The 24,151-nt window shown below is 33.5% G+C and overlaps 1 protein-coding gene across 4 annotated transcripts in view; it reads left to right on the top strand.

Moving 5' to 3' along the window:
• LOC113509147 (protein scalloped) overlaps positions 1–24,151 on the top strand; it is a 94,580-nt gene that overhangs the window by 66,860 nt on the left and 3,569 nt on the right. For 3 of the 4 annotated variants that reach the window (XM_026892449.3, XM_026892451.3, XM_026892452.3), the window contains 8 exons: positions 1,337–1,466; positions 14,424–14,554; positions 15,368–15,466; positions 16,581–16,621; positions 17,427–17,601; positions 18,179–18,250; positions 19,518–19,684; positions 22,151–22,385. In XM_026892449.3, the coding sequence (XP_026748250.2) occupies positions 1,337–1,466; positions 14,424–14,554; positions 15,368–15,466; positions 16,581–16,621; positions 17,427–17,601; positions 18,179–18,250; positions 19,518–19,684; positions 22,151–22,385 (1,050 nt within the window). The remainder of the gene's footprint in view (positions 1–1,336; positions 1,467–14,423; positions 14,555–15,367; positions 15,467–16,580; positions 16,622–17,426; positions 17,602–18,178; positions 18,251–19,517; positions 19,685–22,150; positions 22,386–24,151) is intronic. The other variant, XM_026892453.3, reaches the window with a different exon arrangement.

The following is a 24,151-nucleotide window of genomic DNA, read 5'->3' as shown; positions in this document are numbered from 1 at the left end:
ACACATCCACCAAAATGACAATGCGTTATATATTGTAGTGAAATGTACATAGTAGCTAACAATACACATATTAGTAATAATAGCGAGAAATAATGGACAAATATTGACTACAAGTGGTTTAACCGAAGCAGAAACACGCTTGTGGCGTTTCAAGGAATTGTGATTCACGATGTTTTCGTCCGTCCGTCGCTGGACCAAGCCGAGGGCGGTTATTTTTATTTTCTTTTGAGAATAGAACTGAGTCTATTAATTATAGTGACGCACTCTTTGCCTTCAATCTGAAACTGTAAGCGAACGCCATACATTTGTTAATGTTGATACATCTGTTTTATGTTGTAAACGCAAAGACTTGATAAGCCTACCAAATTCATGTTAATTTTATTGGCAGAATTTATGTAGCCAAGACAGTAACATATTCAGTAGGTATAGTCACCAAAAAAAATATTTTTAAATGCTGTATCTGATCTAAATTATAATCATTTAGCGTATTTTAAAGTTAATTATAAAATTACTGTTTCTTTGAATATGTCAATGTAGTATTATAATATTATTATGTATCCACTTTTTATAAGTTTCCTTATAATATAATCAGTTACAATTTAATAATAGACATGGTATTAATAAGTCTTAAAGAACGTAATAAGCCTATTCATCATTCCAGTTGTAATTTATAGTTATAAAACAAAATGACAGACATCCAACGAATAATATAACAAAATAACCATAAACTTTAAATAATTTTATGTATATAATATGGATATATAAAGATATTTACACGTACAGACGTACAGACTAAAATTTACTAAAAAACTTGTAGGTATATAGTAAGCTATATTTTGTTAAATATATCTGAAAATGCTCGCAAACAACTGAAAATATCTCTATTTTATGTTGAATTTTCGTTTCTCACGTCAGTTTATTATTATTGAACAATTTAAGATTCTGCTCAAAAAAAAAATACAATTTAAATTGTGGCAATACTAGTTATTTTTATTTCATATAATAATTTATTATTTTGATAAAAGTTTTTTCACCAATCTGATAGTATTTAGATATTTGAAAACAAATTGAAAACAATAACAAATATAAAAAATAACTGAATTAAGAACCTCCTTCTTTTTTGAAGTCGATTGAAAATTCATTGTCTATTTTGCAAAACTTTATTTATACAACTAGAAATGGCTAGCTGTAGTCGCTGTTATCCTGATGTACACAGAAGAAATAAGAGTACCGACATGAGACCAATGTTTCAATTTATTTCATTAAATTTAAATAAAACCACTTCCACTATACGTTACAATATTTAGTAGTACACCTAAATATACCTATTTTACAGGACTTGTCAGCGGCAGACGCGGAGGGAGTATGGAGTCCGGATATCGAGCAGAGCTTTCAAGAAGCGTTGGCAATATACCCACCGTGTGGTCGCCGCAAGATAATACTGTCGGACGAGGGCAAGATGTACGGTGAGTCCAGGACATGAATGTCCAACACGAATGGAGGAAAAGGACACAACGCCGCTTAATATTAATAGACTAACAAAGTTGCAACCGTACCGCAAAGTATAATGATTTCTGTAATAACATCTGAAAGTCAACAACTATTATAACGCTGCCTGAATACGCATTAAAGGCAATTTCCTCACAATAGAGTGTGCGTGTTAAGTCTATATTTACACATATCGTACTTTGCGTGCTTTACTGTTTGTACACGGCTTGGAGTCATTTTCTTCCAATTCGTAGTCTCCAAATCTCGCTAACCTCAAATACATACCAATAAAATCGTCCTATATAGGTATGTAACCAAAAAATTGAACACATTTCGACATTTTAAAATTATTTTAAATTAACCATCATCAACTCTCTTACCGTGTGGTCCCGGCATAGAATAGGCCACCCCTTCCTTTCCCGAGGGTGTCGTAAGAATCGACTAAGGGAAGGCGAGGGATGGGCAGCAGCGTCTCTCTTAAAACATCTCTAAAATCTAACTGCGGTTGCCAACCCGCCTGCCAAGCGTGGCAACTACTGGCAAAACTCCCCAAAGGGAGACTTATGTTCAGTAGTGGACAGTTAAAGGCTGATATGATGATGATGATCATTATCATCTCAGTTATTATCCGTCCACTGGCGAACATAGGCTTCTCCCATAGACTGCCTTAAAAAATATTTTTAAATAATGTAATGCCGCAATTGTTCTAAAAATAAGTCTGAACTCGACAACTAATATGCAATAAGGGTTCCATTTTCATTGTTCAGTGACCTAATTACGTACAGGAGCAGAGTGTAAACGAAAGGGCCGATACTTCGAATACGAGTATGTACGCGCGTGAAAAGCACGTTTCAGCGTCGATTTATATTACTCGTTGTATTTGTTTTAGTGTTTAAGAGGAAGAGGGAGTGGTCAGAGTATTAAACAAATATTCTTTATTTAATGTTTGAAATTGAATTGAAATAACTATAGCCTCCTTTTATGAGAGAGTTCTACTAATTAAATTTAACTATTTCTCATAGGCACAGACAATCACTATCATCATATCAGCCGTTAAATATCTACTGCTGAACGTTGTCCCCTCCCCACGGGGGATTTTGCCAGTAGTTGCCACGCTTGGCAATAGGTTTGGCAATCGCAGTTAGACTATGATGATGTTTTAAGAGTTTAATATCATTTAATAAAATTTCATAATTTAAACTACATAAGCAACAATGCTGCTGCTTGTTGAGTGTTGAGAGAATGTTATGAGTGAGAATTTTAGGTCTCAAATTGTACCACCCTACATCCGAGCCGCGTCCGCTTAAGTTAGGCCACTAAAAAAGTGTTGAACCTACCGTGCAAACAAATGACTAACTAGCTCGCTAATGTCTTCCTTTACTATGAAACGCTACATAATAGTCTACTGTTGGATTTGGAAACAAACTTTTATTGGAACGGTACAATATCGATTATTAGTTGATTAGTTACAAGTTTTTTAGTGGTAGATACATTTATTTTGAACTTGTTCTATAATTAACGCTATTTTTTTTTTCTAAAAGCACTTTTTAATTAGTCATTTAGAAACTATAATAATACGATACAATCACAACAATTGCACGGTCTCTACACTAAAATACCATGTGTTTTAAGGAACCAAACACCAATATTTGAGGACATCATTCAGATCCCAGCCCAAATTAGAACAATTCTTTTTCTAAACTGGCTAACCGAGAATCGAAACCGGGACCCCATTTACATAGAGCAATGTGCCCACCGCTGTGCCACGGAAGAAGAAATATTAAAAATTGTTTATATTTAACAATTGTCAGAAAATGCACACGTCGCGTGACTTCGACACGGAGGCTCTTAATTCCCATCCCACTTGTTTCACTCACGTTCACATTACTTGCATGTCAATTTCGTTGAATTATAAAGCGATATCAAGGCCGACCTGCCTAAAACGAACAATGGATGTGGCACGAGACAAAAGGTAGTAGGTATTGATGTCAGCCGACAAAGCGGTTTGCGCAATAGGATTCCGAGGAACGACGTGAACTGACAATTATTATCTCGAGATCGTAGCCGGCCGCTGATTCGGGGAACGAGAGTGGTGCTGCTCACAATTTACTTACTTCAAGAAATTAAGGGACTCATTTTTGTTTGTCAATTAACCATTAGAATACAATCAGGATTTCGTTCGATTACTACTTTTTTATTCATTGTCTAAACAGTCTAGACTCCAGATCCTATATATAATGCATGTCTATGCTGTTCTTATTATTATTAAAGTTTACTTCCTTACTACTTTAAAAAGTTAAATACTAGCCTTTAAACTTGAATTTGTCTGCATGATATTGATGGACTGAGATAAAAAAAAGTAGATTATGTCTTCCACTGCCCCTAGTACATGCGTGTTAAATTTTGTGACGACTGGTTAAGCTTTTAAAGCACTAAGAAGTCACAAACAAATTCACTTTTACATTTATAATACTAGTTTTATATTATAAAAAAAAAAGAAATTTAGTAACGGGGTTTGTTTATTTATTAGTATTAGCCCCTTTCCGTGTTTTAATGGCTTAACTTATTATTATGAAATTTAACATGCTTTGTATTAGGCATGAAAAATAACACAGTATTCTACTATTTATCCCGACCATGTGGATAAAGTCATGAGCATAACTAGTGCAAAAATTAATCATCTCTATTTTATGTTTTCATAGTTAAACTACCAAATTGATTAGACAACGAAAATTGCTACCAAAACATGTAAAACAATAAATAGAGAAAACATTAAAATCGGAATCATGAAATAATGTGTTTATATGCTTTAAACATGATTAAAGTAATTAAACACGACTGAAAGCGTTATAACAACGTTGTGTCCAATTTAAAGCCGAATTCATTACTTGATTATTTAAATGAAAGCTTGTACTGGTAGGGTGAGGACGGAGCGAATTTTTTCACGTAACTGTTAACTAAGGAAACTCGTTAGTGGGACGTGACGATTGCTGGCAACATAAACCTTTTGTCTGTAAATTAACTGTTGGTTAAATCTTCAGTACAAAAAGTGTAATAATTTGATAACAGGATTGGGTGGATTCGCAGTAACCAGGACAATGAATTTAATAATGACGTATATCGTAAATGCTATACTCGTAGTAAAATAATATCTCCAAATTTGGTTACCTTTATTTTGCATTTGTGCATTGAAAAATAGCTTCCTATTTTATGGACAAAGTGGTATAATAACATTAATATGCTTTTACATTTCATGTGTGGTAAATAAATACATACGAATATATATCTACTCCACTTAATGTGGCCTGCTAAACATAACAATGCAATTTTACGAGGTTTATTATGCCTGAACTAAAATTCATCGAGAATTGTTTATTACTAGACTTCAAAACTTGCATTAAAATAAAAATTATCCCTATTTTTATATATCTTAGAGTTCTGTACTAGTTTAGTATAAAAGTATGAAAAATTAGAAGAAATTATATGCTAGTCATGATCGCTTCTTGTGGCAATTTTTTTTATACCACGAAGATGGCGAATAGCCATACAGCCCGTCTGATAGTAAACAGTTACTATAGCCTATGGACGCTTGTAACATTATGGGTGTCACGTGTGCATTGCCGATTCTGAAGAAACATTAATATACTATTTTTGAGGAACCCATACTGTATTCTCTAGGGAAAACTTTTGACCGTTGTTAATTTCTGTGGATACTAAAAAAAAAGCTCTGACACCTATAGAATGTCAGATGAATATTACCTGCTTAGTAATGTCTAGCTTCTGTGACACGTTGTTTAAAAGTAGAATCAACGGAGAATCACCAAAGGACTGAGCATTACGACGGACGCACATTATCTCCGCATCAAGCCAACATAATACCAGCTTTAATTAAAGGACTGGCCGCCCTGTCGCGGTGCCAAATGGAATTGCTAAACAAATTGCCGCAGGCTATGTGTCCACCTTAAGTGATTTAATAGACGGAAAGAAATTCAACGTTTAAATTACTTTTAATCTTGCGGCGGAGAGCGACCCTTGAATTACTGTTTGGACTTAGAATGCGAAGGGTTTCCCGGAGCTTCATAGCTCTCTGTTGCTTAATTATATTTAGTCTATTTCGCAGACGATCGCTCAATCTTGAAACGTTTCAATCTGCGAACGTTATTGCAGACTAACTCATAATTATGTATATTGTTATTGTATTACGCAAGTTTTAGCCTTATATCAAATATAATTAAAATATGAAGTCATATTTTGATTTTTTATATCTGTAAATATACATATTTAGTATTAGACTTCTTGTTACTAAAGATATATTAACGATTAGAGTAACTGTGATTGTTTTGACTTACATTGCCCTTTAATGATAAAATTTTGACCGCTGTCAAAAATAATGTTATGTGATCTCTTTGCCAATTCTAAACCGACTGTGATAATTCTTTTTGCATTAGACCTTACTCCCATATAAATAGGGTCATGATTAAAGTTGCTGCTTTTTCCAGTCGTCTTCAAAATGAAAAATATTCTCAATTCGCTTGTATTTTTTTTTTTATGTTTGTTACCTCATAACTCCGTCAGTTCTAATCCGATTTTATTTTTTTTTTAAATATAAGGATATGCTTATAGATTGATCTCATAGAAATTTTATGAAAATTGATTTAGTAGTTTACTTTTTAGATCAAAATAACTGGTTTTACCACAATTGTCAGTTTTTTGTGTAAAATACAATCTTTAATTATTGTACAACAAAATAAATAATTTATTTTCTAACATTGCTTCATGTTCTCTCTCATATTCTCAGATTACAATCTCTCTCTCTCTCTCTCTCTCTCTCTCTCTCTCTCTCTCTCTCTCTCTATTAAGAAAATAATCAATGGAAAATGATAGTGCATATTTCGTCATAGTCGTAGAATACTGACGGATCTTTATATGTAATCTTTGTCAGATCCGTCAGTATTCTACGACTATGACGATATGTGTGTTTGATGAAATACTATTTCTAAAACTAGATAATCTAAAAGTCGTCGTATTAAACTCACTACATTACTGTTAATATTAATCATAATAATGGAAAACGCAATTAAATAAGAAATATCTGTAAATATAACAACAGCTATACCCAGCACAATAATTGTGGACACGCGTCGCGTCCGGACAATATATGGGCACATTACTCGAGAACGTGTCCTCCCGCCTTAATCTAGCTCTAAAAGTGCGTCACCCTTGTCCATCCACATTTGTTCCACATCCGCACCCTCTCCCTTCGTAATCCACGGGAAATTGTCTTCTTAGCTTACGAGTTTTATCAATGTTCAAGCACCGACTAAACTGTTCACCGTACTGTCTTCTGTCCTAGTTTATATTTTTCTATGTATTCCCGTTACGATGTTTAATGATAGATAAATTAATGTTCTCACTAAAATGTATTCGACTCATGCATTATGGTTTTAAATACAATAGTAATAAGTAGGTAGAATAAGTGAAAATAACACACAGCATACATATTATTTCATTATATATTATTTCACAGCAAGTACATATTATTGGTATTCTATGCCTATATTAATACTCATATGTAGAAACTTCGTCAAAAAATAAATGAAATATATCTGATTTTTATTGATCGAATCAAAAGATAGGAAAAAGTTCTATTATACTTACATATCCCTTTCAATGAAGAATTTATTTACACTTACTAAAATTTAAAATAGATTACAATATATTTATGTAGTCAATAAGTAAGTTTTTTGTCCCTACTATAATAAACAGGTTTTATTGATACTTTTGACCATAGATACAGTGTACTCCTATGATCTCATTATAATTTTATTACATATAAATCGATAAGTATAAATTGTTAACTCCCCACATTTTTTACTGTTTACATCGAATGATGTACAGATGGTCGAATTTCCCAAATCTTTTTTTATTGCAGTCCATCTGTTTAAATAATGTATGTACATAGTTTTTGAAGTTGTTACCAATTCCAATAGCATCTTTAACATAATAGCAATCATACTTGATTTCTTATACTGTAAATTCACTCTTATTGTATTAGACATGCATATAGTGGATCTAGTCAACGATTGTGCCTATTATAATACAAACTTATCAATCTTCTTTTTATGATTCTTTATTAAATTTGAATGAAAATAGTATAATATAATATATAGTAATGAATATACTATTGATTTTCTTGCGGGATTTTTAGATAAAAAAATGACGATTTAAAAGTGCTTGTAAATAAGTCTGTTTGAAAAAAGACTTATTTACAAGCACTATATTATATATTATATGTACATTAAATTTAATTTTTAATGTACATATAATATATAAATTATACTTTATTATTGTTTCCAAAAAATACTACAAGAATACTTACTCAGAATATTTACTAGAAACAAAAATATATCATAGAAACAAACATATAAATACTCTTTTGATTCTCTGTTGAATATAGTCGACTGGGTTATATAATATATTTTTAAATAACTTAAAACCATTTTAAGTTACCATTTTAAGAGCAAACAAATTTACGTCAAACGCGGGAAAAACATAATAATGTTGTCTGCAGTATATCAGCTCTCAGGCATCAACGGAAAATAACGAAATAGCAGTCACTGTTCGTACAGCGCAAACATTTCGCAGGAACTCCACTTATGTTAACAACACGCGGATAACTAATAATATTAGTTGTTTAGTATTATTACACTTGTTTTTGTCTTATTTTCTTTCTCCTGCTAAATGCAAGACAGTAAAAAAAAACAATACATATTGTATCACAGGTACAAAAACAAAACTGAAGCGTTACTGTATTAAGATATCTATCACGAAACGATTAAGAAATTTATGTTTGCTTAGACTATATTTAATGATTAATTTTATTCTGCAAAAATGAATAGTCAATTAAGAATAATAACTTTAATAAAGCATACTTGCAACATCTTAGTCGTCAGGAGTGGTAACTAAAAAAACATATCTACTATTGGTGTTACAATAAACTCTGAAATTGCTAAGGTGTTCATGTTTATCAGTAACGGTTACCACTTGACACTCAATTAGGTGAATCAGTAACTTCTTTTCTAATCCATGTCACAAAAAAAAGCCCTATTAACAATTCAGTTAAAACCTCGTCCGTAATGTCCCACTAATTCTGTTAATCAGTGATTATATACTCGTATTATTAGCAGTACGTTAAAAAAATCCGAATTATAACTAATTTTATTATGTATTTTAATTTAAAACAACATATAAAAACTATGATTGTATAAATCAATTTCATAATAGCTCTCATTTCACAATAAGTTGGATTAATTTATGTATTCCAACAATATAATCTTGTATATTATTTTCTAATTATATAGTGCAAATTAATTAAAATTATAATTGGAAAGTCGTTCTTTCCGGTGAACTACTTCATCTAAAATCAATTCTTAATTCCTTTATAAATAGATATCGCCGTTTAATGTTTAAAAATATAATAATAGTCTGTTTGTATGTAAGTTTTAACAAAACTTATTATGAAGCGGTTGCCGGTCGGTGCATTGATCTAGTGCGAGGTCCGGCTCATCGTAGTTGCACGTGAGTAAGTTGTCGGAACTGGTCAGAACTGAGCCCACTAGACGTGTAGTTGGGAACAGTTTGCCGACAAAGCGGTGTACTGGTGGTGCTAGCGCGTTCGTGAGTTAAGACATTCAAAACCGCTCAATATCCTGGGAGTATGAAAGTTTCGTCGGCGCACGGCTTCACGTGGTCCGGAGGGTGTGGGCGGAGGGGTTCGTCGGGAGGGCTAAACTATGCGAAGAATGCGCAATTAGTGAGCGAGCGAGCGTGTAAGGGGCCCGGCCGCGCTGCTAGGCGGCGAACGCAGTAAGAAAATATAAAGAAGGGGCGGGCCGCCTTCGCCCGTTGTTTAGCGCCCCGCCCGCCTTCAGGCATAACTCCCGATTGTCTCCCGAGAAATCCTCCTTAGACCCGTCGCAACTCAACCCTTTCCGCGACTCCTCGCATAGCTTCTGTTTGGGTCAGCGTGAATTTCAGCTACGTCTCCCATATTTCACTCAAATTCTAATGTATCCTTTATCAGACATATCTTTGTCACTTTTCCATTGACAAGTAATATTCCACATGAGGTGCGTGTGTATTCAATTAGAAAAATTCATGCGTTGTTTGAAACATTTTAGTTAGTAAAAGCAAATTATTTAGTAGAGTCCACAAGATAATTTCAAAATAGAACGTATATTTTAAGTCAACTGACGAAATTTTAATGTGAATTTTTGATTGACATTTTGATTTGATTAAATTTACATGGTACAAAGGAATAACACCTGAGCTCTCAGGACAACGTATGTGGGGGTATCATGGGCGAAACAGTATACTCTGTTATGTCCATGGTACTGCTCATGCTCTGTTTATAGGCGACGGTTACCACTTTCCATTAAGTGGACCGTTAGCTTGTTTGCCATTCTAAATTGCATAAAAAAAAGAAATATAGTAAAGTCCCTGCCGCCTGAATATTATTGCTCGCTTGCGCCATTTATGTCCTGCAACTTTTTATTCATAGGCTCGTTCGTAATCATGAATCTTAACTACTACTTAATGAATGACTTTACTTAAACAACGCACTATTAAATTGTATAGTAATGTAAGTTAATATAAATTTATTAACTTGTATTATATCCACTTTAAATCAACGACTAAAAGAATTTCTTAAAAATATGCGTTTTATTATATTTGCAAGTAAATTCCTTCTAGCTTTATATAATGTGCTTTTCAATAAAAATATTTTTAAACGCGTCAAACCCTAGAGAGAAAACAATCGCGAGATCATGGCTCCGGTACTACGTTAATGTATTTCTGATGGATCTCCAATATCTCCCCAGTTGTCGAATAAATTACGTTTGGAAAAACACCTATTAAAACACAATACCTATAGGTGGTATAAAGTAATCGTGGTACATTTAAGCTTTATTGCTTTCATAATTTGCAATTAGTGAATGCGAAGTGATCTAAATGCTAAGTATATTGTAGAAATTGGTTAATATTCCATACATTATAAGCGGGTGCGGCGCGCACGCACATCTCGTGGATACATAACTACTTCGCGAGAGTGCGCGAGAGCGTAGCGTCGCGCGACGCGTCCCGCTGGCCGTCGACCAAATTAGCTAACTAACCAACTAATAAATAATGATCTCTTGTTTTTCTATTCACTGTGGAATAGAAATGTTTCGAGTTGATCCTCTGCACCGTACTATTTATAGGAGGATGCACACGACTGTTCGGGTGAAAGCACTCTTAATGCTCAATTCGCGGGCGCGCCGTGTCACTAAGATGTTACGGCTAGAAAGTATAACATGTTTATTCTCTTTACTAATTTGTGTTAACAGCAATTTATTAGAGTGGCCACACTTACTAATTTTAGCTTAACACCCGCCGTGAAAAGTTTACGATGGTGCCATAATTTCGTAGCAATTTCAGGAATGTTCGACTTAACAGTCTTCAAGAGTTTGTTTCTCAAGCTTGTACTCTCTCTAAATTTGAATTTAATATTATCTCAAGTAATAAAATTGTAGACGTCTTATTGGTTTAGTGACTGTAATGTCGCGATCGAATCTCTGAAGCCCTAGGTGTTTGATTCTATAATGTTATTATTTATTTAGAAGTTTTAAAAGTCTTCAAGTCTGCTTTTTCTGACTGGTTTTATATGTTGTATCTATAACTCTATTATATGTCTTATAACTCTATACTAAATTAACATATACTGACTGACAACTACAGACGTTTTCTTCAAAATTGAATTTGCATTTGAGATGGTAACAACTTCTGTACAACCGACATATGTATCTTGAGCGTTTATTCTACAACAAGTTTTATACAATATTGTCATACATGTTTAGAACTTTGTACAAAAAATGTCTGCCTTACCTTACCACTGTACCTCCGTCTCATTTGTGTTGACGCCTTAAAGCAGCTACTCTTGTTTGTTTGTGTTTGGCTTGGCGGATGATATACAAATATAGCAGTAAAATTACAGGATACAGAGACAATATCGTAGTATTTAGGAAGTATATTCTGTAATAACCATATTTCTATTTATGTCTATAAGTGACGATTACCACTTTCCATTAAGTAAGCTATCAGATTGTTTAAATTTTAAGTATCTTTCAAAAAACAATTTTAGTTTATATTATATATCACAATCGCTTTTAAAATACATACCGCAAACACATGTTTACTGGCATGTATTTTGGTACAACGGCGAGTAAGTTGATCTTGGTCGTTTGTCAAACGTCCTTTGACATACAAATTGGCCCTAACAGTTCGCATATGAACAACTAGACACACGCACTCGACACGCCTCAACGGGCGAGGCAGGGGTTAATTAAATTCGCACCAGTCACCAGACTCCCGTCGCCACCGCATTCCCCGAATTCAATGAGATTTCAATTTACTTTGGTCGACTCCTCCATTTTGTTCACGAATTAATAAACTATTACTCTAATTAAACTGGTCCAATAATCACAATTAAACGGTCCACTTTAATACATATATTAATATAGAAACATCCTGTTTATACGTACGTTAATAATTTTCAACCAAGTTTTATTGAAATTATCACAAAAATACTGTAAAAGAAGTTACTATCGGTATATAGTCCCAGCATAGAATAGGCCACTCCTTGCTTTCCCGTGAGTGTCGTAAGAGGCGACTAAGGGAACTTAATGATCAAGGGATGGGCAGCAGCAACTCACTTTAAACATCACCAAAGCCTAACCGCAGTTGCCAATCCGCCTGACAAACTGGCAACTACTGGCAAAACTCTTCAAAAGGGATAGGCCATTATTCAGCAGAGAAAGTTAATAGCTGATGTGATGATGATGATGAAAAGAAATTAGTAACAAATCGGGCGAACTTTATTCTTTTTATTTGTACTGCTATTGGATATCACTATATTGTCTTATAGTTTACATTAAGTGGTAATGGAACAAATAATAAATTTGATCGTATTCCTTCTTGCATAGATACGATTACATACGTACTTTAAATTGCATGACTAATAAAAAGACTCGCAATCTACATTAATAATATTAGCAAGAATTGACAAATTGTGTTCACGACTGTGTGGACGAAAAATATTAATTGACGGGGATAAAATACTGTCTCACGATTAGTTATAATAAACAAAGAAACTATTATGAGAAGATATCATAATGTAAAAGTTGTAAAAATAATAAAAAACAACACCCTAACTCTCAGGAACAGCAACGTATGAAGGAAATCATAGGCAATACAGTATACTTTGATATTCTTCATGCATATCAGAAGGGTCGTCAGCTTGTTTGCCATTCAAAAAAAATAATAAGAAAGAAAACCAGAGGGAGAGTTTGTACAAAAGTAGATTGCTTAGGTACCTCTGTCCCGTTCGTGTTTCTACCGTGAAGCAGTTGTGTTTGCATGATTGTGTTTCGGTTTGAAGGGTAGGATATGACGTGAATTTACAGGGTACAGAGGAATAACACCTGAGTCCTCAGGAATGGCAACGCATGGCGGGTATCATGGGCGAAACAGTATACTCTGTTATGTCCATGGCACTGTTCATGTCTATAGGCGACGGTTACCACTTTCCATCAAGTGGGCGGTCAGCTTGTTTGCCATTCTAAGTTGTATAAAAAAAAAAACTTATTATTTACTAATCTCGCAATTAATGTTTATTACTCAATTATGTTTAAACAATTCAATAGATTTGGTAAATAAATAGATTATAATCATTAGATTAACAGCTAATTATGCACAAAACTGACACAGTATCTAGGATGTCTAAAATCGGTAGGCATGGATAATATGGATACCTATCGGATATCTATATATTGGGTTCAGAGGAATTTGGATGGGGAAAAAAAGTCATCATCCATTTCGATATCGCCCATATCAATTGGATATCTATTTTCGAACATGTCTATTATCCAGTATTAGGTTTTGGCTAACAGTCATTAAACATATTCGTAATTGGACCAGTTTGTAAATATTGTAACTACAATATATAGATATACATATATATACCCTAGTCTAAAAGAGATGATTGTTGTGCATTACTAGCTATAATATAAACAAATACAAAAATAGATATTAAACAAATATTAAAAAAACATATAATAAATAGAAACCATCAAAAAGCAAACAAAAATAAATCGAACAAAACTTGTTAGTTAGCTTTATTAAAATTAAATCACAACAGCCGCCGCCTTCAAACATCCCCGCATTCCAGTCGGAGTGCTGTTTCAACGATTGAAAATAGCTATTCAAAATAATTTGAAAATTGTTTCATAACGGATCCGCTGCGGCCCGCGCCACATTGCATTGCGCCGTGTCTGTACCAGCTATGCGAAACATTTCGCGGGCAATGTCAATCGGAACATGATTTTGTGTCTTTTTATTAACTTAACTGTGCGAAATTAAAGGGGTCCGTGCCTGCTTTGCCTATTCGTTTCTTTGTATTGATTCCTTTTCTAAAATACTGCAACGGTTAGGTATATGAAAATAAATTAATAAAGAATACATAGATATAACGGCAATTTAATTAAATTATTGTGTTTATCGTTTCTAACAATAGTGTTTACTTCAACCGGTTATATAAATGGTTAAAATAAAAATAAAAAGAATAGATTATATAAATATTTATAGCACAATGTTAACCATCCATACAATATAAAATTATAAGAAAATTAATAACCTGGTTCTAGTTCATATGGTAAAATTATACTAATTTTAGTAAAATATGAAAACCAATATAAATGTTAATAGATTGATTATATACCGTAATTTGTACTTTTAATTAGAATTTTAGCAACACGAAAAATCATGTAAAATATCAAACATTGCTAAAGCTTTTGATAATCAAGATTCACATAATTAATTCACTCGTATATATTTCTTTACAGGAAGAAACGAGCTAATAGCAAGATATATTAAGCTAAGGACAGGAAAAACCCGCACAAGAAAACAAGTTTCGTCTCACATACAGGTGCTAGCGAGGCGAAAACTACGGGAAATTCAGGCGAAATTGAAAGTGGTGAGTAAATACTTTATGTGTAATCTTATTTAAGTCTAATGTTACAGAACTATAAAGTTTAAAGTTACCCGGCGACGTGTTACTAGGGCAATATCTATGGTATAGTCAGCAACGATAGCAGCTTACGCAGCAAAGCTTAAGCGGAATACGTTTACCTACATTTATTTCATATTTCGCTTAATATTCGCGCTGTAGTTTTTATAAAAATCCTTCGTCTTTCAATAGATGTTTAGAAATTTTATTTTAATGGCTCAATTCGAAACAACTGTATGGTTGTCTATCTGCTTCTAGCTTCTAAACGAATTAATTTAAATTCAATTTATATAAAAGATTGTTATGAATAATATATGCAAAGAAATTTTAAGAAAAAAGATTTCTACTCAAGTTTGACTAATTTATTTACACTGCCCATGTGTAGAGATTGAATTTGAAATCATTAGCACCCTTTTAAAGTTCTAACAGTGAAGCTTTACATGTTTCCAAAAAAACAACGCTCGAAAAACGACAAAAAGTTTTGAACCTCCTATACCAACATGGCGCGTGTTATACGAGTATTGTCAAGTTAATACGGAGCTAAGCGCACACAAAAACTACTTTTTTTGTGTATTACATTACAAACGTTTTATGAATGGAAGCGTGTCCCAAAATTCAAATCAGCTTACAATATCCGCTATACGATCTTTAAAAACATTACAACTCAAAGTTGTCTGTTATAGCACGTAGGAAAGTACATGGAAACACTAATTGACAATCCATTTCAAACTGAATAAATTGAAGCACAATATATAAACAAACAAATAAATGACATCTTAGGACGGTGGTGTGATGAAGGAAAAGGCCATGCAGTCGATGAGCACTCTGTCTAGCGCTCAGATCGTAGCAGGGTTGCCGCATCCCGCGTATCATCACACGGTAGTTAACTTGCGAAAAGCATGCCTTAGTGTTTCTTGTCGATAAACTAAAACTAGCCTGCCCCTTTAGACGAATGGTAAACGAATCTATTGATAGAACCGTTATCGCTAACGAGTCTATGAGATAGAAAGAGATGGCAGCGTCCATTGTCTTATTCTGTCTCATGCAAGCACTAATCGAAACCATTCTATCGATAGATTTGTTTGCCAATATGTATAGGGGGGCTGGACTGAGCCATCCTGTTAACAACAATAAGAGGTACTTACTTTTGTAATTTTTCTGTGCTTGCAAGTAAATATCATTTTTAAAATAAATTTTACAACAAATTTATACCTACTATGTCAGATTGACGGCAACCTGTTTAATTTTATTGCTAAGGTTATCGTTTTATTATTTTCGTATTTTAGGCATATATTTTAATACTAGAAATTTCTACCTCTCATTGCCGTTAGCTAAATACTGGCCAAAGATCCATTTATTTTTCATTCGTCAAAAATGAAGGTGTTTCGGATCTCGTTGTACGTTTGAGAAATAAATGGTTCTCAAAGTCTAGTCTTAAATAATGCAGCTTCTACTCGGGCATGTGATATTAGACTATAATAACCTAGGACAAGATTGAATTTGCTTTACTCACAATTGATTCTATGTTTATTCGTACTGTGTCGTGGTGTTAAAGTTTCTATACAACTGCAACTTTAGACTTTTGAAAAAATAAGGCTAAAAATAACTAAGTAACAGAGAAATCAATGCACTGCTAAACTAAAGCCTCTGTCGTTCAACTATCTTCACTATAATCATTCCTAAAGTGATTCAAGTCTACTTAGCACTGTCAAATGACGGATTGCTCACAATTCGAAATTATTAAAAAAAAAAAACTATTGTTCAAAGCTTCAAATATGCGTGTAAATAAGGCATAAAAATTCATAGTTAAATATATTCTTCACAAAATACATATAATCGTATATTTTGGAACTAAAACTATGTGCGCTTCTATACGTGTGTAGAATAATTGGTTACTTTAACACTGAGCTATGTAACAACAGAAAAAGCTTTGCATCATCGTCCTTCTTTCATGTCAATACAATATACTTAATAATATTCTTTCTTATTTCAGCAATTTTGGCAACCAGGCTTACAAGCTGGTACCTCTCATGAGTAAGTATTTATCACCAAATTATATAATTATTGAATAATTTTGTTGATTTATTGAAACACATAATATCGTAACTTCTTTATTCATAAAAACTTCGAACGCTTTATAAATCTGTTAAATATTTGACATTAATAGTTTTATTAAACGTTTTATTAAAGGAAACAACTATTACTTAATAGTTTTAAAATTTGAACCATCAACTTTATTTAATAGAATGTAGTCACACACCAATAGTTTGAAGATTTTAATTTTCGAGAAATAAACTTGTCTCTATCGCAGTCACGAGACTTTTATATCATAGTCATATTAATTTTTTTTGCTGGCATCAATAGCACTGGAAATCTATCTCGAAGAAAAAACATTTTAATTTTTTAAAGGGCATTTAGTTATTCTAAGAGAGGGTTACCGATTCGCATAAACAGTAGCAACAGTCCACGTCTATAGATATAATATATTCATTCCGTTTGGCTGTGATTGAGCAGCAATTATTCAAATAGAAAGTCTTTATAGACTTTTCAATTGTGGGGATGATGAAATACCAAAATATTTTAATATTAATACTGGTATTTTCAAAATATCGCAATATCAACATTTTAGGAAAAATGACAACATATAGATAGATATTTTTCCTAAAATATTGATCCATATTAGTAAACCTGTAGTTTTGTGAGCGTATAATGACTTTTTTTTTAAATGCTTAAATTTCGATTTTCTGCTTACGATATCATTATCAATATTTTGGCAATAACGCTCATACCTAATATTTATAAACATTAGTGTGTAAAGATACGAACTTTACGTTTGCAGTGTGAAACCTTTCCCCGCCGCCGGCTACAAGGGTGTCCCTGGAGTCCCCGGTGTCGGCGTGCCAAGTGGTACGGACGTAGCGCCACCACCTCCCTGGGAGGACAGAGCTATCGCCACACACAAACTTAGACTTGTGGAATTCTCTGCCTTCGTTGACCACAGGGACCCAGACACAGTAAGTATTCCTGCTTCATTAACAATCCACTGCTAAACACGGAATCCTTTCCATAAGATAATTCATTGCAATTTAAGAGTTTCCTCGTATTAAAGTAATTAGTTCATGTATCCTCAATTTAGCTGTCCCATGTCGTATTGTTTCAAAAGTCTAGTCTGTTTAAAAATTTAAAGTATTTCATACTCATTCCTTTTCTCTTCTAACTTCGTCATTAAGACCATTAAGTTCCCTTAATCTTCTCTTATGATACTCACGGGTCTATATCTAATCTGAATTTGAATTATATTAATTTATGTAAATATTTATTTAAATTTCTGTCTTGCACTACTACTGCCCACTCACTACTTCCTATGCCACTGTGTTAGGTTGACTGGAAGAAATCTCTTTTAGAGATAAGTTCGCCTTTGCTAACATTGTTATTAACATATTGTTGTTACTGTATGTTTTAGTGCAATAAAGAATATATAATATATATATATATATATATATATATATATATATATATATATATATATATATATATATATATATATATATATATATATATATATATATTGTGTTGTTTCATCTTTTTCAGTTTACAGCGTCAGCACAACATCTGTTTGTACATATAGGTGGTACGGTCACATATGCAGATCCCTTATTAGAGGTGAGTTTTTACTTAGTTATTACTTTACTGTTTATTTTGGGATTGTCCGTCACTACAAAGCGTGATTTCTCTTGTCTAAATCAATCTCTAGAGTAGTATATATTTTTTTATTTATGATAATGGAATGGTAACCCTACCTACGCTATCAGTATACGCTGGCGTGCCACCAGTGGTAGATGGTAATTGAGGATGAAGACAAGTCAATTGGCCCATCGTAAAGAATTCGACGAGTATGATGATTTCCAGGGGGAACCGCGTGGAGGTCGACCTGTTAAAGTGTATTGCTAGCAATAAGATTGTTAGGACTCAAACAAACCCTTTCCCTCCAGAGTAGTATCTGGAATTTATTGTGGTGGCCTTGTCGTCACAGTATTTTCTGTGATGTACAAGTTACTGTTTATGTACCTAGTATAACAATGCGAAGGGGGAAGGGGATTGTTAGTAATAGAGTTTGACAGCCCCATTGCTAGCAATATGCCTTATTAGATCGACCTCCACGTGGTTCCCCCTGGAAACCATCGTGAACAATTCTTGTTGAATTCGTCACGATAGGCTAACTGACCTACTTCATCTCCTCACCTATTATCCTTCACTGGTGCCCCGCCAGTGTATACCGATAGCGCGGGTGGTGTTACCATTACATTATCATCCATTAAAAAAAAATATAACGATGCGAAGATTCCCATTTTCAATCAGATGGTCCCGCAGCTTATTTACCATTCATAACAATAAAAGGAGACATTTTCTTAATTAACAGTATCATATTTAAATATTTAAAAGTGATCGCATATAACTATGTACTTATTATACAATGATCTGTTTGTTTATGGTAATTTTTTTATCATTGCGTGATGTATTATTGATTATTCATTTATTTAAATATGATAATCGCAAGTTTTTGAATGTAGAATAAGTTGTATAATACATATATATGATTTGCATATTTATGTTTATTCAATAAGGGTTCATTTTTTATTTAATAAAAATGAACCTTATAAATATTATATTGTTTGTTACAAAACTGAATTCCATTTTCGCATATCACTACAAATATAAAGATATATAAATATAGGTATATATTTATTTTATAAATAAATTTGCCTTCACTGTAATAAATAAAAATATTATATTTTTTTTTCTGTCTCTGTTTCTCTCTCCGCTATAAGGTAATAAACAAAAAATCTCATTTTCACATTTATAATATTAGTAAGGATACCATACTAGGAATGTAATTTTTTTACTAATCTATTAATTTTTGTTTCGACAGTCTGTAGACGTGCAACAGATAAACGACAAATTCCCAGAGAAGAAAGGCGGCTTGAAGGAGCTGTACGAAAAGGGACCGAGAAATGCCTTCTTCCTCGTCAAATTTTGGGCGGATCTAAATACAAATAACTTGGACGACCCAAATGCCTTCTATGGTGTCACTAGTGTGTGAGTATTTTATTATTATTACTAGCTGTGTCCCGCGGCTCCGCTCGTGTGAATCATTGTATAATGTATCTATATGCTAAGTTAGACTATAATCTACCCGTGTATCAAATTACATTCCAATCCATTTAGTAGTTTTTGCGTGAAAGGGTAACAAATATCCATCAATCCATCCTTACAAACCTATACTGTTTAGGGATATAGTTTCAAATATATACAGTTAATAAGCTATACGTTTTAATGCCGGCAACAGAATGACAAATCCTGGTTGAGAGGTAGGTACACATTTTACAATTGTCATCCATTAGTGATGTATCCACAAACATCGGAACAAAATCGGAACAAAATGGGTTTCAAAAAGGTAAATCAACAACATCAGCAGCCTTTTCTCTCATGGACAACATTTTGTCTTGTTTGGACAAACGAATCTATGTCACAGCGGTCTTTTTTGATATGAGTAAGGCCTTTGACTCAGTATCTCACAAAAAATTAGTCCATAAATGCCACATGTATGGAATAAGAGGTTTGGTCAATAAATGGATAAACAGTTATCTATCCAATAGAAAACAATATGTAGAAATATCAAAACTTGACTCAAGCATGGAAATTAGCAGGTACAAATCATCCATAAAAGTCAACAAAAATGGCGTACCACAAGGTAGTATTCTAGGACCCTTGTTATTCCTGCTTTACATTAACGATTTGCCCCATGTTACACAGTATAACTGTACACTGTTTGCTGATGACGTGTTCGTTGTGATACCATGCAATGATACTGAAACATATAATAATGAAATAAATGGAACAATAAGTAAAATAATAAAATGGCTAAAGTGTAATAACTTAAACATTAACTATAATAAAACTACATATATTCAATTTATTAATAAAAACGGGACAAAACAACCACTGAATGTTACTTTTGCAGGCAATATAATTAAAGAAAGTTCACAAACAACTTTTTTAGGTGTCTCATTGGATGATAAATGTTCCTGGGCTGATCACATTCATAAACTATGCAATAAAGTAAATTCATTCGCGTATGCTCTCTGGCGACTAAGAAGGATTAGCAATAAAGAAACAGCTTTACAGGCATACCATGGTTATGTCAGCTCTATTTTGAGATATGCTATACTTCTATGGGGTAACTCGTATTATGCAAGCTGTGCCCTTATATCACAGAAACAATGATAGTCAACGTTACAGATCGCCCTGATGCGATCTGTAACGTTGACTCACGTACATCTTGTCGATCATTATTCAAGGAGCTAAATGTACTTACTGTCCCATGTAAATATATATATGAGGTATGCATATTCGCAAGAACACATTTACATTTATTTAAAAAGAAAAGTGATCTCTGTAATTTTAACACAAGTAATCCTCAAAACTTAGTACTACCTTATAAAACTACAACTTTGTATAGCAGAAATGCCTACTGTATGACAATAAGCATTTATAATAAATTAACGGACGAAATAAAAACACTACTCTTGAATATATTTAAAAAGAAACTGAAAAGATGGCTGATAGAAAAATGCTTCTACTCGGTTAATGAATATTTTGAATATTTTAAAGCTTAAATATGTGACTCAATTAATGTAATTTGTAATTTGTCAAATGATTGTAATTTGTAATCTGTATAATTTATTATTAATACTGACATTTATTTAATATGACGATTTCAGTAAAATAGTATTAGCATAGTATAGTGGAACAATTAAATAAATTTTGTACGCCAGATTCTGGTGAAAAATGTGATCAATATTTAAATATTATATTCCATCATTTATACCATTTTTCAAACAAAATAAAGTTATTTGTATTTGTATTGTATTTGTAACATCACATTTTGCATTTAGTAATAATAATAGGATTTACTCCCTTCGACTTAAGGACCTTTTGTACTGTTACTACATATTTCCGTCTGTTTTTCAAATATCGTGTGAATAGAATATTGCGTGGGATATGGCGTGAATTTACAGGGTACACAGGAATAACATCTAGATCCTCAGGAATGGCAACGCATGAGGGGTATCATGGGCGAAACAGTATACCTACTCTGTTATGTCCATGGCACTGCTCATGTCTATAGGCGACGGTTACCACTTTCCATCAGGTGGGCCGTCAGTTTGTTTTCCGTTCTAAGTTGTATAAAAAAAAAGAATTACTAATTACTTAGGCCAATAATCGCAAATCATGTTTAGATCTAAATACTAAACATATTACCATTCGTCATTCATCTTCTATTCCATGATAACTTGTACAACTTTCATATTTATGTTTAGTAACATCAAAAATCAGATTCACTAAGACCTGTTTAAATACCTTTCCTTGAAAAATATATTGTTTCCAACCCTTCTCGAACTATGAGTATGTCACAATAGGTGTGTTCAATGACCTTTCATCGCTTCATTGTCACGTTACGTACACAAGTAGTGAACGAATCGATTTCTTACTCTGTTCCAGGTATGAAAGCAACGAGAACATGACAATCACGTGTTCTACCAAAGTGTGCTCGTTCGGCAAACAAGTCGTGGAGAAGGTGGAAACGGAGTACGCCCGCTTCGAGAACGGCCGCTTCGTCTACCGCATCCACCGGTCGCCCATGTGCGAGTACATGATCAACTTTATCCACAAGCTCAAGCACTTGCCCGAAAAGTACATGATGAACAGCGTTCTCGAGAACTTTACCATATTACAGGTTAGTTGGCTTTGTTGTTCTTAACCAACTTGTAATAATTATATCAAATGTTAACTGTCCACTGCTGAACATAGGTCTTAAAGAGGCCCTTAAAGAGTTTTGCCTGTAGTAGCCACGCTTGGCAGGTGAATTGGCAAACACAGTTAGGCTTTGGTGATGTTTTAAGAGGGACGCTGCTGTTCATCCCTCGACTTTTAAGTTCTCTTAGCCGCCTCTTTCGACAGACACGGGAAAGGAAGGAATGGGTAATTCTATGCTGGGACTACACGAAAATGGCGACTTGAAATAAGTAGTGAAAAAAGTTGAAATGAAAAACAGTCGATACGGAATGCCTTAAGTTTGTTTTCAGTAAATGACTATTACCATAGTAAACTTCATCCACAATCTTAAGCTAATGAAGTTTTTTTTTAATGGGTGATAATGGAATAGTAACCCCACCCGCGCTATTGGTATACACCGGCAGGGCACCAGTGAGGGATGATAGATGAGGATGAAGCAGATCAGTTAGCCCATCGTGACGAATTCAACAAGAATTGTTCACGATGGTTTCCAGGGGGAACCACGTGGAGGTCGACCTGGCATATTGCTAGCAATGTCGAACTCCATTGCTAACAATCCCTTTCCCCCTTAATGAAGTATGTTGAAAAACTACTATGGTAACCCCATCTGCGCTATCGGTTTACACCGGCAAGGTACCAGTAAATGATGATAGATGATGATAAGGTTAGGTCAATCACGACCAATTCTCCAGGGGGATCCGTGTGGAGGCCAACCTTACAAGAATATATTGCTAGCAAGTACCTATTGTTGTACCGCCTACATTCATAATCTCAAATTCTTAAAATAGGTATTTAATACAGTTATAAAACAAAAAAATATCTAATTAAAATTAATTTTCAATCAATACTATTAAATTCCAAAAGTGCTTTTGTATGTTTATGATATATTATGGCAGCTATATTTAATTGTTTTAACAACTTGCATATAAATAATAAAGATAGAGAATGCCATAATAATATGGCATTAAGATCGCCACTTATACAAAGTTTTATTATGCAATAAAGAATAAATAAATATTACCGCCACCATTAAGATGACTCTATGACCATAAACTTTTTAAAAATGCTCATAGAATATGCAAAAAAAACTAATAACAATGCGAAGTCTAATAGTAAAATGATTATTATTCTTAGTCATACAAGTTACTGGTGACGCATACAAATGGCATCCACAATCTTGTCTCCTTTCTTTGTGAATTTTATCTTCGCGCAAACAGTTACGACACGGTATGAGTATTTAATACACAACTTAATTCTTTTCTATTCTTATTTAAATATACCTGAAAACTAGATTTTTGTGTAATGTTTGCCTATTTCTAAATAAACATTGATTATGCTTTTAAAAATATTTTAAAATTCGCCATTTTTTTTTTTCTTTTATTAGTGGTAGATTCAGGTGCAACATACTGTATGATTACCCTTTGAGATCTTTAGTATTGATAAGATCAACAAAGGGGAAAGGAAGTGTTAGTAATGAGTTCTAACTGACCTAGCCTGCCAGTAATACATCCTATCAGGTCGACCTCCACGCGGTTCCCCCTGGAAACCAACGTGGTTAATTCTAGTGGAATTTGTCATGATGGGCTAATCGACCTGCTTTCATCGTCACCTATCATCCCTCAATCGTGCCCCGCCAGCGTATACCGATAACGCAGGCGGGGTTACCATTCCATCATCAGCCATTAAAAAGATAAGACTGACAATATA

Source organism: Galleria mellonella, unplaced genomic scaffold, assembly GCF_026898425.1.
Source record: "Galleria mellonella isolate WM207_F2 unplaced genomic scaffold, CSIRO_AGI_GalMel_v1 utg96, whole genome shotgun sequence".
NCBI classification, from domain to species: Eukaryota; Metazoa; Arthropoda; class Insecta; order Lepidoptera; family Pyralidae; genus Galleria; species Galleria mellonella.
Note: the sequence above shows the minus strand (reverse complement) of the source record. Positions and strands in the feature narration are given on the sequence as shown.